The sequence below is a fragment of the Orbicella faveolata genome, unplaced genomic scaffold (genome assembly GCF_042242905.1).
Source record: "Orbicella faveolata isolate gen_17 unplaced genomic scaffold, um_ofav_v1 contig_35, whole genome shotgun sequence".
In the NCBI taxonomy this organism is placed as follows: domain Eukaryota; kingdom Metazoa; phylum Cnidaria; class Anthozoa; order Scleractinia; family Merulinidae; genus Orbicella; species Orbicella faveolata.
In genome coordinates, this window is record NW_028301564.1 from 16674465 (window position 1) to 16690000 (window position 15536).

The following is a 15536-nucleotide window of genomic DNA, read 5'->3' on the forward strand; positions in this document are numbered from 1 at the left end:
ATTCAAGCTCTATTGCGGACCATTTCATTTCATGCGTTAGCAGGTTGCTATCCCACTGTTACTCTGATGAACTGGGCCACTCATTTTACACTGACCTGTTTGTCTGTATAAAATCGATATAGTGTCTTTCCTCTTATATTCCGTTGTTTTTGTTAACGCGTGTTACACAAATAAGTGGTCAGCGCGAAGGTAGCAGATTTTTCTCTCCTTTCATCTCTTTCATCTCTCTCTCACCCCTGGGAATTCGCCAAACTGTTGAAGCTTACTTTAAAGTCGCAGCATATTTTACAGTCAATGCAGAAAATTACTTTAGTCGCCGTCTGATTGGGGGGACTGTTGGTTGCATAATCTATCCTAAATAATTGAAGCACATGTCCAATGTTACCAAGTCTGAAGGAAGTGCTGATCATAGGTCTTAGAAGTCTAATTAGTATCTTAGTTAAAACATAGTATACCGATCATCTCATATCTCTGCTTACTAGAGAGACGAAATTATGAGTCTAGCTTAGTTCATCACACTTGCGACATATCGACATACATGCAACAACATAAACATAACGACATAACAAGGACGTTATGTCGTTATGTTACGGCAAAGTGAACATGCTGACATATTGTCAGGTTTCAGCGGCTAAATACTCGTATTTTCTGCATCATTTGGGATTGATTAAAGATTATATCATGTGTGAAAAAAAAAAACATGGAAAGAACGGGAATATTACGTCTGCGTAAGAGGCTGGGATTTTTTGGATTATTTTGGAGTACAATCACTAACACCTTTAGAGGGGTGATACAAATTTACGGACTCATGATATATTCGGCTCAGTCAGAAAGTACAAGATTCTTTATAGAGCACAAGTTCTAATTGCACTAATTGTACCAGTGAGTTTACTTTATTTCTTCATCATTTAATTTGCACCATATATCACGATTCAGTTTCACTAGAACACTGTTATACTGTACAATACAAATAAACAATAGCCTTCATTTGGCGCGAAAATATGCTCGGATATTTGTCCGCGGACATCATTTGTTCCGAGAAGCGAGCAGTTTTCCGAGAGTGAAGCTCGAGGAAAACTGTGAGCTTCGAGGAACAGATAATGTCCAAGGACAAATATCCGAGCTTATTATATGGCAAGGTAGTCTTGAGGTAAATCCGAGCGTTCTGATTGGTTCTTTCTTGGTCGGGATTTCGCCATACCACCGTTTCCATGGAAACGGTCATAAACTGTGTATTTTTTTGTTTTCGAAAGCCAGCAAATTCAAAACAAGCATGGCCCGAGTGCCATATAATAAACTTCTTACTAACCTAGCTAGCTCGAGCCGTACTGGGTAATATTGGCCCTCAGTCGTTTTTGTACGGACCTCGCTGCGCTCGGTCCTTATTGCCACGACCTCGGGCCAATATTCCCCAGTACGGCCCTCGCGCTCGGTTAGTAAGAGGTTAACATTTTCAAAGTCAAATGGAGGCTATTGTGTTTATTAACCTTTAAATATTTTTCGCAATACGCGCAGTTTTGAAAAGTGGGAAATATTCTCGGATATTCCACGGTTTTCGGTCACGTGACGCGTTTAGACCGATCGCGCGCGAGCGAAAATATTTCATGGATCATAACTACTGATATTAAGTATGTTGAACATTAATTAATTAATAATAATCAAAAAATCCTGTCTTCTAAAAATTAATGACGTCATAGCGATTAGATCAATCCAGATTTTGCGAATAAATTACGTCGGAAAAGTTGCTCCAAAAAATCCTTTGAGCGTTTCAAAAAATGCTTAAAATAAGAAAAAGTGTCCCCGAAAAAACAAAAGTGGTTTCAAACAGCAAAAACATATTTCTAAAAATTTACTTGTCCCATAATAACCACATTACCAAGGAGGAAACGTTCAAAATTTCGAAAATTGAAAATCCCAATAGCTGCTAAAAAGTTCCTTTGCAAAAAGAAAAAATGTAAATCTTATTTAAAGTGGTCATACACTTAGATATACAAGCACTAAGTCTAACTAGTTTACAGGCATGCCACTGAAACAAAGGAAACAAAGGAAACAAATATTCAAACAAAGGAAACAAATATTGCAAAAAAAAAAAAAAAAAAAACAATCTTCTGAAAGTTAATGTTGATTTTAGAATACCTTGTTACAAATCCCATCAGCAAATTAGATAGAAGTTCATTTTAAATTAACTTAACAATTTCACATTTTTGAAACCATCATAAAAAGATTTAAGCAATAGAACACTTTTTCCTTGTTTACATGTAGCTTTGCCTAAACACGAAATTCGAGACAGTTATGTGCATCTAGAGTTCGCATAACTTTGGAGAATTCTTCCAACCCCCAACTGTTAAAATGAGGCTATATACCTACAAAAAAACTACTCTGTTGTTTTTATGAAATATTTCTCAAGAATACGCGCGAATCTAAAACGTCACAACCGTGTTTACATACTCTCATCTAAACACACGCTGTCGACCAATAAGGGCGCGCGTAGCAGCTCAGTTATATTATAAAAGTCCTTAACAATTTGACGTTTTTAAAACCGTCATAAAAAGATAATGTGATAGCCAGAGACAACTAGCTTGATCTACATTTCACTTATGGTATCTCTCCTTCCATTTCCTACTCTCTTATTAACAACTCCGACAGCATAAATCGTAGCCACAATGGTTTAGAAGCGAGGTACCAATAACAACGGGGTGGTACGTACAACGGCGCAGCCAAGATTTCTCAAACGGGGGAGGGGGTAACACTGTGTCAAAGTGAGGGTACTCACCAGATTGTCATGGCGTTTATGCCACCTGTTGTAGGTTGTTTGCTTAAAAAAAAATGGCTTACAAAAGTGGGGATCACGGGCACCCCAAGCGCCACCCTTACCCCCCTAGCTGCGCCCTTGTGGTAATAAAGATATATAACAATTTTAACAGTGTGGTATAAAGTTAATCAACAAAGTCCATTTTAAATCAGCTATACAATTTAACATTTTAAAAATCATTCAAAAAAGTAAATATGAGGCAGTCACTGGCATGGCAACCTGATCTATTTACGCAAACATCCAATGCCTGTTTTAGTAACAGCAGCATATATAGTGGCAACAACGTCTACAGCCGGGGTAACACCAATAACAACTGCGGTAGCAATAATATCCATAGCGGCAATATAGATAACGCTTCACGCCTACAGAGATAAGTAAGAACACTGTCGTTAGGAAGAACCATTTTGTTTTCAGGGACGCGGAGAATTTGCGCAATTTCCCCCCGAAAAATCCTGCACAGCAATATCTGCTGAAAAGAAAATCGTGCAAAGGGAGCCATGGGGGAAAAATCAAGCAAACTTCTACTCTCCAGGTCTTTTGTTTGATGTTACAAAATATCTTGCACAAGCTATTGCCCACTCAAAAAATCCTGCTACAGCTAAAGGTGAGAAAAATAATTCATGCCCCATAAAATTGACCAACCCCCTCCCTCAAAAAAATAATGGCCCGTCCATTATGTAAGTACGAACAAGCGTTACTGCGAGTGAAACAATGGGATCAATTTTTCGAAATACTAATTTTTCGTTTCCAATGAAAAGTACAATTTTAACTGAAGCTTTGATTACAGTTGGTTGAAAAGGTCAAATATTTTTAGGCACTTAAAATTAATCCGAAATCAGTTAAAAATCGAGCCAAGACTAAAAAGACAAATTTTACATCATACCAGCCACGGTATTAATGAAAGTGCCTCTCTGTCGAAGCTAAAAGAGAGTTTAAAATGCTGTGTTGAGACTTTGAATGTTTAGATTTATAAGCAATTTTCACTGATTGACTTTAAGACCACTCAACATTGTTAATGGCCTTGTTAAGCGTGGGAGCGGGGACAATATCTGAGATTGTGTTCCCTATAAGACAGATCTCCTAAATATACTTTGTCACCTTCCCTCCCGTATCTCACTGAAACAAACTAGATATCAGACCGGGAGCTCAATTCCTAGTTGCAGACAAAGTTTTCTTCGGTTATTTCTGCCGTGTTTTTCTCATTCATATCTGTCATGTTCATTTCTTTAACATTTAGCTCAGGATTTCCGCAGTATCAGTTTTAAACTAAAACTCTCGAGTCTCAGTTGAGAACGTAACTAAAGTTTTGGTGCTTTCTCATCTATGACACTAGGAATTGCCTTTTATTCCTAAGCTTGTATTTGACTACATCTGATTACACTAATAGTTAGATAACAAACACTTACGCAGAGTGTGGGCCTTCTTGATGCGATAAATGGGCAGCTTAGCACACATATCAGCCATTTCATCACTAAGGATCGAGCGATCAGTGAGGGTCGAAACAGCATCAAATCTACTGTCGGACACGTTCTTTGGCGTTGAGGAGGAACTTTCCTGTGAAGAATAACAAAAAAAAACTCCAAGTAGGCGAACCTTTATTTTAGCCAAAGTAAATACACCCAAAGTCAAACCTGCAAAGGCAATGTATCTAGACAAGTGGAGAGGGACCTGGGTCGTCCAGGAGAGTACGCCGCTATCTCACCCCCCTAGTCCAAGAATTGTTTTGTTAGCTCGAAAGTGAGGCTGAGCCAACCTGTGGTACATTTTATCGCTGTACGCGAGAATCTCAAATTTAGGTCGCTAGCTACCTCTAGGTCAATACTGCAAGACCAAACTTTGAGATTTTCTAGTAAAAACCGAACGAACGGTCTGTACTGTAAGTCACATAATATTTGAATTAATTAGCGGAAAAAACCATACTGTTATTACCTCGTCAAGCGCCTTGAGCAGCTCATCAGGTTTAGGCGTACCTTCAGTAGAGTCACTCAGAAAACAAGCTTTTGCAGCAGAAAGTCGATGCATGGTTAAGTTCTACAAGAAAAATAGACGATGTTGTTACAAAAATGATGACTCCCATTCACTGACTGGTGTGCCCTGGAGTAAATGGTGTTTGGGTACTTGGAGTGCCCAGTGTCTGAACGCAACACTATTTTTTTGTCGTTTCCTAGACAACAGTGTCTGGTACCAAGTGTGAACACAGCCTGAGATATCGTTGAAATGACTAACTGACTCAATGAATTAAACATCCTCAAAACATGTACACAGTTAAATTCGCAACGACTTCCTTGCTAGCTCCCATACGTTCATTTAGGAATACTGACTCTATCCCGTTAAAAAGTAAGCGAATTGCGCAATCACACCTTCTTTCTCCCGTTGTAAATTCTATTTTACCTTTTTAAAGTCGAAGACAACCTTGACATCTCCTGCGTTCCCCGAGTTCGTCTTTGGAATACTCAGGGTCTCCGTTTGTTTTTCAGTGTCAATTTCGACTTCCTCATCAATCTCTTCATTTCCATCCTTCATTTTCACATTGTACTTGGACACGGTATCCTACAAGGTCAAAGAGACAGTCTAAATAACTGTTTTATAACTTCTGTAAGTAACAGATCCGTGTGCTTGACAGCAAAATGATCACTTGTATAGACTAACAATGACGTAAGGCTGATTACTGCGTGGAAAACTTAACGTGACAACGACATCCTAGAGTCCGGACTGAAAGCAAAATATTGCAACCGTGGACAGCTGTTTGGACCTGGTTGGTTCTCGTCAGCACGGTATAGTAGCAAAAACTAGAGCAACCAACTTGAGGGCATGTTTTCTGCTAAATGCACCGGATAATAACCTCAGATGAAACTTAAATCCTACTGGAATGTTTCGTATCAGTTGACATCCTCTCTGCTTTGAAGTTAAGTTACTCTTGGGCTTAAAGGGACGCGCGTTATGTCACTAATCCACCTGGCGGGGGAACGTTATATTAAAGTTACTGAGCATAGCAATTTATGAAAAATTTAAAATCTAAGGAAATCACTCTTACTTTTCTCATTTACCTTTTTCTCTTCACATTTACAGACAGTCGCTGCTGATGTGGCAGCAACAAGGATGGCTAGGCACAGAAGGAAGACCTTGAACTTCTGTTGAAAGGAAAACATTAAATGTATTAGATATGTGTGCTTTTGCTTAAAAAATAAAGCCAACAGCGACCTACGTGTCTTTAGAGACTGCATAGGGGACATTCTGATGCACGTAGAAAGGCTTCCATTGTAGGGGACTAAGAGGAGCGAAAAACTAACCAACCCACTGTTTCTAGTCCGAATCTTTCTAGGTCGGTTAATGAAGCTGTTGGATGTGTGTACTTTATATGGCTATGAGTTATTCTCCTCGCTAAAAGCACTAATGATTAAAAAAAAATTGTGAAGTAAAACTTACCATTTTTCTCTTGTAACAGAAATGCGACGGTTCTTCGTTCTTCTTATGGCAGGGGACTTGAACCTTTCTCCACTGAGAATGGATGCAGATTCACAAGCAAACCTTTTTTATACTGTTTGACGGGTGTCGAAAGTTTCCTGATAGTTAACTTGATACCAGTCCTGATTTATCCTTGTTTCAGCTCTTCTAATGTAACGACTTTGACCTTGTATTAGTTTTAGCACTTGCTTTACTGCGCATGTCAATGTTAGCACTTGCTTTACTGTGCATGCCAGTATTAACACTTGTTCTATTGCACGTGCCAGTATTAGCCCTTGCTTTAGTGCGCATGCCAGTATTAGCACTTGCTTCACAGCGCATGCCCGACAACTACTATTCAATAGCAGTTTCCCGGACTCATCCTAACCTGTACCTCAACCAGTATTTATGACAGCGAAATTTGACATCAGTTTTTATTAAAGGAGTTGCATAGATCCCATGCAGGCTCGTACTTGGTCAGTATTTCTTGCAGCGCGCGTTAGTCCAAATAATAATGTTGTTACACACCAAACGAGACCTCAAGACCTCTTATCAGCGCTTCCTTTAGCCGTAATAGCATTGCGCATGTGTCTCAATTATTCGCGACGGATTACATCACTAACCGTTCCAAAATCAGATTTGAAGCAAAGCGAGTAAATCTCGCAAGCTTCACGCCTACCACTAATTCATGTAACGCGCGATAATACAAACCTGAGCGAAATAAAAGAAAAGCTATTTTTGTGAATCCTGAATCCTGGATCCTATAATTTCCTCTCTATAAATTTTAGGTTTTGGTTCACCTTAAACTTTGTAAGCTACGGTATGTAAACGTCAGAAGAAATGGCCTCGGGCCGCAGTCAAGAACCCGTCAAAGTTTGTATCGATACGAACCTTCCACCGGCAAATAACATAAGTGTATATGTACAAGTTTTCAAAATTTATTGCTGTGTACAGAATAAACGGAATGCTTCAGTGTTGGCAAGGTAAATTTAACGGCACAAGCTTAATGTTTTTGGAGATCTTGAGAGTCATACAGGTATTAGACCAAAGATGGAGGAATTGGAAAATCACCGACATTGAGCAATAATTTAGTGCTTTTGAGACGACTAAGAGGAGATAAATAGGTCAGATCGAACGGGGAACATTCTGCATTTGGTCTTGAATTTTTCAAAATAGGAACTCTGTCACTGGAGTGTAATTCAAAGACTTCCCTGAGTTGGCGGCTCAGTTGTCGATACAGGCTCTGTAATATTTAATCAGATTCTTGTGTCGTTTATAAGTTTTAAAATCTAAAAGCCATTCCGACGTTTATGAGGTTAAACACATTTAGAGCTTGACTTTACGGCAATCAATTATATAAGCTGTTATCGCGCGCAGCTCTTGCTTTTGTCGTTGCCTTCTTTAAAAAAATTAATCAACAAATGCAAAATGTATGCCTAGTAGCCTTCTTTTTGTAGTCTTAGAAACGTAATGACTAAATAAGGGCCATTTAAATTTCTTCCTTCTTTGTCCTTATTAAGTGTCCCGATAAAGATTAACCTTCTCTCAAGAGGTTCACAAACATCAAGCTCGTGATTCAATTTGTCACGCCAACTTAATGGGAAAAAAAAATGTTTCAAAGTTAAGTCACAGAACCATACAGTGTTATTCTGTACGCATCGCTTAATTTCAAGTCTTATTCTTGACACTAATTTAGTACTTTGATTTATTCCACCATCTTGCAAAACATCAAGCTACTGTTTCAAGCTCATTGAGGTACAGTTCATTTCATGCGTTCATATGTGCCCGACCTGCCGGTTAATTCGGTTGCCGTATACACGTCCAATTATTATTAACTTTCATGTCACACAGACTCAGTCTGTTTGCGTGAAATGAGCTGAAAAGAAAAAAGTGTTTACTTTCTCTTATTTATCCCTTAGTATCAACTCGCATTGCACTGACGAGGAAAAGAGCAGGACAGGAAAGTGCGAGGCTCGTGGACTTTTCTCGCTCCTTTCAGATTCGTTTTGGGGGCAAATCATTATAACACTGTAAAGTTCCCGGCGACAGTAACAACCCCTGAAGTTAGCGACCCTATGAAATTATTATATATAACGATAAAATGTCATGTTTGTCAACAAATCCTAAAAGTAGCGGCCTTCCAAAAGGAGCGATACCAAACGCGAGGACTTCTTTTAAAACAGAGATAATGTAAATAAAAGACATAACAAGGTGATCCAGACTGACACGATTTTGTGTTAGATGATCATTATTACAGAGATATTATCATGTACTTCCGTATCGTAATGACATAAATTTTTTTCAACAAGATTTATCCGTTTCTTCTCCATATTTATTGTGAATAATGTACTCAGTATTGAAATGTGAAATTGAAAAATTTTAGCGAGCCCGGCCCCCTTCCACCCTTCCCACCGAAAGCTGCAGTTTGAACGTAGCAATTACTGACGCTTAAGTGACTATATATGTTTGTTACTATGGGAACTTTTCGGATCTATCATAAATAGTTTCAGCATATGCGCAATACTGTGATGGCTGAAGGAAGTGCCGAATATAAATCTACAAGTCACGCTGGGTGTATTTAGACAAACTGAATTCTCACACGCTGCAAGTTATTTCTGATATATAGACGCACCAAAAGGTATAGCCTTCACCAAAATTTCTGTACGTTTCTTAAATTCAAAATCCACGTCAATTCTGCTGTCAAGAGAATCAATCAATCTCTTGTGCTCGACAGAAACCATCATTTTTTTGTCTGACATGCGCATTAAAAGAATTGCTAATACTAATACGAAGTCAATGTTACAATAGAAGCTGAAAAATAAAATCAAATTCTAGGATTCAGGATTCCGATTTCGCTCATCTTTGTATTTTCGCGCGTTGCATGAAACAGTGGTAGGCGTGAAGCTTGCGAGTTTTTTCTCTCTTTGTCCAAATCCATTTAGGGGAGGCTACATTTGCCAAACGAGCTTCCCTTAAAATCCCAACATATATTTTACAGCCAATGTGCCAAAAATGGCATTAATCATCATCTGATTTTGGGACGGTTAGTGATGTAATCTGTCGTAAATAATTGAAACACATGCGCAATTCTACTACGGCTAAAGGAAGTGCTGATTATAGGTCTTGAGGCCATGTATGGTGTATTTTAAAATTAAAACATTCTAATTTTCTATAATTTGAGCTGGCCCGCGCTGCAATTCAAGAAATCTGACTGGCTTAGTGTGAGTCTTTTAAAGCAATAAACGTATAGCCTTTGCCAGGATCCGTGCAATCCTTTAAACATTAAAAACTGATGTCAAATTTTGCTGTCTTAAACAACTTTTTGAGGTTCAGCATAGGATGGGTACGGAAAACTGCTACTGAATGATGGTTTTCGGACATGCGTAGTAAAGCAAGTGCTAATACTGGCATGCGCAGTTGATCAAGTGCTTATGCTATAACACGAGGTCAGCTGAGGTGTAAAATACCAAATACATCATCAGTATCAAGTTGAAAATGAGGAAATATTTGACAGCCGTCATATAGTATTAAAAAAAGTTGGCTGCTGCATCCATTCTCCAGACGAGTAAGACGAGTACTTTGGTTGTAGTTGTATTGCATAGTATAACAGTGCTGTGATGTGAATCATGATGTGAAGTGAACCATGATGTGGTGCATCTTAAACAGTAAACGAGAGATAAAATAAATAAAGTGGTCACTTGCATGCTCGACACTTGTGCTCTTTTAAGAGCACAAGTGTCGAGCATAAACACTTCTCCTTGAAAGGAGAAGTGTTTTTCCGGGCCTATTCATCAGTCGGCATCTCTGAGAAATGACAAGCTAAAAAAATACATACGCCGTACGTTTTTTTAACGGATTAAAGACTGAGAGAGATATGTTTAGGGCTACAGAAGCTAATAAAGACGAGTAGACTGAAATTACACCAAACCCTTTTACGGATAAAGACCGCAGAACTCGACTTTGCGAGGCTTTATAGTTAATTTGCGATTTTTCAATGCACTACTCTCAGGCGGTCTTTCCAGCCGTGTCAATGGATTGCGTTCGTTACGCATTTTTGGCCCATATTCAAAATTAAAAAAACCGTGGAAGGATATATATTTTTTTTTCGCTTTGAACTTTTAGAAAATCTTCCTCTCAAACTACAGACTCAAGAGAGAGAGCAACATATTTTTTGATTAAAAAAAGGTAAATTCATTACAGAAACTTTCCCTTTCAGCGACGTTAGCTTGAATTTTATTAGTTTTTTTTTTCAAATATGGTGTTGCAGTTTTCTAAAGGGGATGTGTCTTTGACATTCATTTCAGACCATTTATTAGTTGTTACTTGAGTCACAAAATAGTTTGTGATCATAATCCTGTGGCATTTTATCCCTAATTTCAAAGAAAATGTTCATTTTTCATAAATTTCTTAAACTGTGTTACTCCGCCGTCACTATTGCTTTTACCGGCCCTTTGTTAGAGTTATACAGTAGATCGATAAAACCTGACCTTAATGACAGGGGAAAAGCCGCGGCGCGCAAGAATTGGCATTCGGTGTTATTTTCCAGAAACGGCTTCTCGACTGTTAATTTGTAAACAGACCGCGGGAGGTTTGGCATCAGCGTTTTCTCTTTTCTCAGTAAGGTAAAGTTCAAGTCTCCAGACGAGCCCACCAGGCCGGAGCTTATCCCGGTTTCTGTAGCATAAAGCGACCAGGAGTATTTCTACTCCCCCTTGGGTGGGATGCTAGTCCATTGCAGGGTTACTCCCAGCATTAAATTCGCCGGTACTCATTTATACACCTGGGTGGAGAGAGGCAATGTGAGAGTAAAGTGTCTTGCCCAAGAACGTACACAACACAATGTCCCCGGCCAGGGTTCGATCCGGAGACGAGCGGACTACTTCTCTCAGTACGGATATTTATCATGATTTTCGTTTCACCGTTTCAGAGTTACGTCACTTAGACTAACCACAAAAGATTGTTTAACACCGAAGCTTCAACAGAAATTATTCGCGGATGTTAGCACTAAATATACAAGACGTAAATTGCCTTTTATTCTCAAACTCTCAGGTTAGACCTAAATGAAAAATACGCTGAAATTAAAGTCAATAACTCTCAAAAGCGCGGGAATTTTTCGGATTGCACCGAAGAACAAAAATAAACGTTATACCCTTGAAAGATATAAATGCTCAAATACATAGAAATATATTTTTAGTCAGAAAGTACACGTTTCTCAGTTAAGAGCACAAGTGACTTTTATTTGTTTCATTTCTTGAATTAATTGTTGTTTAATTTGCACTTATACATTTTGCAACAGCATTATTGAACTACTTTCCTACACAGTCTCACACTTTTCTGCGAAATTTAACCAAGCTTTTTTATCCTGAAATCATTTTTTTTCTACCAGGAGCCCTGTTTCTACAAAACAATAGCATTTTAGCCAATCGATCTGGTCTGAAATTGCTGCAAAGATTTGGCAGTCTAAAAAACCAGACTTTCGTTCGCTGTTTCATGGTATAAACTATATAGTCTGCAGGTCTCAATGCCGCAGTGTACTCAGCTCTTCCAAATCAAAAGTTTTTAATCAAAGCAGCAAAATATGATAGTCACTAGCATCTGGATATTTTTATTTATTTTTATCACACGACGGGCCTTGAAGCACCTCCTTGCGGTTTTCAGTAGCCGCAGCTATGCCACACACATCTCCAGTGGCAACCATGTGTGCACCCCCAGTGGTGCCAGTGGTGATAATGACAATCGCGGTAGCAATAATAATGGTAAGGCCAACGCTTTACACCTGCAAAGTAAGTAAATAAGCCACTCAGTAAGCCAATCGGTCCGTCAGCCAGCCAGTTATTTAGAATCAGTCAGTCAGTCAGTCAGATAGACAGTCAGACAATCAGTCAGATAGTCAGTGAGTAAGTGAGTGAGTGAGCGAGCGAATAAGTCATCGAGTGAGTGAGTGAGTGAGTGAGTGAGAGAGCGAGCGAGCGAGTGAGTGAGTGAGTAAGTGAGTGAGTGAGTGAGTGAGTGAGTGATTCAGTCAGTCATAGAGGTAGTCAGTCTGTCAGTCAGTCAGTCCGAGTGAGTGAGTGAGTAAGTGATTTAGTCAGTCAGTCTTGTAGTTAGTCAGTCAGTCCGTCTGTCTCTCTGTCTGTCTCTCTCTGTCTGTCTGTCTGTCTGTCAGTCCGGTCAGTCAGCCAGCAAGAGAAAAGAAAGTAAAAATATTAAACATTAGGTAAATTTATGATATATGGTTCACATATTTACTCAAAAATAGGCTATTGACAGTATACCGTAGTTCCAACAGAATTAATTTGCAAATGGAACGGCATGACATAAAACAAGCCACTGAGCACTTAGTGTCTAGATAGATGAGAAAGAGTCAGATCTTCTCTCGGCAAGAAACGGCCGGTCAAGCGTTCCTTCGGTTGACGAAAAGTGAAATTATGATATTCTCAATTTCCAAGTCCTACCCTATTGGAGTGTTTCTCTTGGTTGGTAATTAACAATTCCATGTTAAGACTTTTCAGGAACTTTTGATGACTGAGTTAGGACTGTCCAACAACATTAATGACCAGGTTAGGAGTCAGTTCGAATGCTACTCATATTAAAGTCATAATGCCTTCTGGAGGACAAAAACTGAGTGAACTTGAATAACCTAGATAGGAGTTTAAATTTGTCGAAAACGTTACGTTAGTGTCTTACTTTTTCGACCATTTCTCCTTTACGATTTTAGCATTAAGATTTCCCAAACTTTTGGGTAAATAAGTTTTGGAATAATACTAACTGAATAGCACTAGAAATTTCTTTTTTAAGTATCTTATATGAGCGGCACACTTTTGATTATGATAACAGTAGAAGGTATAACACTAGCGTCGAGTTGTACTCTTCTTGACGCGATAAATGGGCAGCTTAGCACACATAGAAGCCATTTCATCACCCAGGAACAAGCGATCACTGACGGTCGAAACAACATCGTATTCCTGGTCTGTTTCATTCTTTGCCGTTAAAGTGCCGTTTTGCTGTGAAGTATAACAAGAGCAGCTTGAATGAACAAGAAGTGCTTATATTTTAGACAAATTAAGCACATTCAGCTCAAAATCGATCAACACCCTGCCAAACGTCTGAAGTTGGAATTGAAGGCCTGGGTGATAAATGAGAGGATTCCTTGGATTTTCTTTCCCGAGTATTACTAAAAACAACTATTAAAAAAAAATGAGGAGGCGTAAACTAATAATGGGCTCGTTTAGTTGGGGTTAACAAAAGCTTATCCAACGATTTTAAAATCGCTTCAGTTAAAAAGTTTGACCTCGTGGAAGCTACCAGTTAAAATGCAGTATCAAATCCCATTTCATCGCACGTGCATCCAGTTGAAGCGTAGTACATGAAGTAGTAGTACAAATTGGCGTGACTCTAACCGAAGAATTACAACAGTATACAAACTGGCGAGTGAACTAAGCGATTGTCATATTCCATCGACCCTTTCTGGTTTATTTTTTATTTAATATCATCGGCATGTCACTGAAACAGATTATGACGCCTTCCCTGGCCGCAAGACGAAGAACCTTAGTGAGAGTATGTAAGGAATGCTAGGAAAATTTCCTACTATTTCTCTGCGGTACTTACAGTAGAAGCCCCGTGCGTCTTGTCATGCAGGCAACTTAAAGAAACTGCTGATAACTGAACGTTTCTTTTCGTTAGTTTGAACCATGGCAGCATTCGAAATGAAACAAATATACATTTTGTAACTGCTGGGTTCCCTGTGAAGACACATTTAGGTTTGCGCATGCGTGGAGGTGGCCTCTTCGAACGGTGACCACGACGCCACCGAGTTAAAACCTCAGTTATGTCAAGTTTTCCTCGGTTTTTAGGTCAGATTTAGCTCAAATTGTCAGTGTTTTTCTGAGAATTATACCGTTGTAATATCGTGGCATCACTGTGAGTTGTTCTCATGGCCTATCGTGAATTAAACGTTCTGGTTAAAGTGAATTTGTCCATGGTTTGTCGCCGTTCGCAGCTATAGTTTTAACTCAACCTCATGGATGGTTTGTCGAGGGATTTATGGCCAAATGTTCAAGGATAACTACGGTTCACTTTGCTCGTCTACGGAATTGCAACGGATCTACGGTTATTAAGAGTAATTACGGGCGTGGAGAGCGAAAACAAAGGTTTTATGGCTTATTGGATGGAAGGCATTTCCGAGCCCTGGCGTACACGGTCGTCTTCAATGGACATGGAATTAATTCGTGCTATCTCACCGCTTAATACTTCACCGACGGATGCGGCATCAGAAATGTGGCTTCATGATTCAGCTAAGGTTCAAGGGTCACTGAATATGGAGGAGAAATCGACGGTCAGTGGTGCTGAGGAGTTAGAATCGGGCGGAAGGAAGAAAATTCCAATGGATAAAGGTAAACAGTACGAAATACAAAGGTTAAAAGATCGTAGAACTGTGGCTCTTCGTCACGTGACTAGGTAGATGAACAAAATGAAACCTCTTCTCGCTGATTTCAGCAATTTTGAGTTTATGTCAGTTGAAATGGACGGTCTTAATAATTTACTTGTCGAGCTACAAGTTGCACAGGATAATTTCCTCGAGGTGTTAGAGAATGATTCAGATATTGCCAGTGCTAATTCATGGTATGAAGTTCACGATGGAGATGTGTTTAAGTTTAAGCAGTCTGCCTATGAATATTTGTCTAAGGCGAAAGAACTTCAGTCTGCTGAATTAAATTCTGCTGCTTCTAACCAGTCTCATCACTCAAAAAAGTCTAATCACTCTGGACGTTCAAATTTGTCTTCACTTTCATCTAAATCGAAATTGATAAAAGCCAAGACTAGGGTTGCAGCCCTAGAAGTGGAAGCAGCATTTCTTAAGGAAAAGCAGGCATTGAAAATGGCTGAGGAACAATTGGAGCTTGAGAAGAGTCTAGCTAAGGCAAGGGAAGAAGAAAAGATTTATGAACAAATGAACAATGAGCAATTGTTTTCCACACCTGCCTGTTTACAGACACAAAGTCTTCCAACATTTCCAGTGTCCAGTCTGCTCCCAGCTAATACTGCAAAGGACGCAAACTCTACTTCCCTGACAACACAAGGATCGGTTCTAACAAGGACAACAACAGCAGTGGCGGCTAGTTCACGCCCATCAAATGCCATTTCAGTTTTGGAACCTGCTTCAAAGTCATTCCCAGTAAGTTCTTCTGGCAGTTATGTCTTAGGACACCAAAACCCCTCTCCAACAAATCCTCTTAGTGGATTTACTATGGGGCAACCAGCTCTCATTTACACCAGCCCA

General features: G+C 39.3%; 2 protein-coding genes and 1 long non-coding RNA gene across 3 annotated transcripts in view; 1 reads left to right on the forward strand and 2 right to left on the reverse strand.

The window, feature by feature from the left end:
• Window positions 1–865: 865 nt before the first annotated feature.
• On the reverse strand, window positions 866–6336 carry LOC149103521 (uncharacterized). The gene is made up of 6 exons (XM_089272679.1): window positions 6239–6336; window positions 5860–5943; window positions 5204–5362; window positions 4742–4843; window positions 4219–4366; window positions 866–3174 (listed from the first exon to the last, which is right to left on the reverse strand). Exons 1-6 carry the CDS (start codon window positions 6239–6241, stop codon window positions 3065–3067), a joined length of 606 nt encoding a protein of 201 aa, XP_089128805.1. The 5' UTR covers window positions 6242–6336; the 3' UTR covers window positions 866–3064.
• Window positions 6337–11473: 5137 nt separating this feature from the next.
• Window positions 11474–13864, reverse strand: LOC110042047 (uncharacterized). Its single transcript, XR_002295856.2, has 2 exons — window positions 13113–13864; window positions 11474–12032 (listed from the first exon to the last, which is right to left on the reverse strand). It is a non-coding gene; the product is annotated as an uncharacterized LOC110042047 (long non-coding RNA).
• Window positions 13865–13914: 50 nt separating this feature from the next.
• The window catches only part of LOC149103522 (uncharacterized), a 2877-nt gene continuing 1255 nt past the window's right edge, over window positions 13915–15536 (forward strand). The window contains exon 1 of the mRNA XM_089272669.1: window positions 13915–15536. This exon is cut by the window's right edge and continues 1255 nt beyond it. Within this exon, the coding sequence (XP_089128795.1) occupies window positions 14718–15536 (819 nt within the window). The 5' untranslated portion in view covers window positions 13915–14717.

Excerpts from the sequence above, each read along its gene's own strand:
- LOC149103521 (XM_089272679.1), bottom strand. Across the intron at positions 4,367-4,741 it reads TGCTCAAGGCGCTTGACGAG|GAAAGTTCCTCCTCAACGCC; the intron begins GTAATAACAGTA and ends TATTCTTCACAG. Across the intron at positions 3,175-4,218 it reads CAAGAAGGCCCACACTCTGC|GCGTGAAGCGTTATCTATAT; the intron begins GTAAGTGTTTGT and ends TTATCTCTGTAG.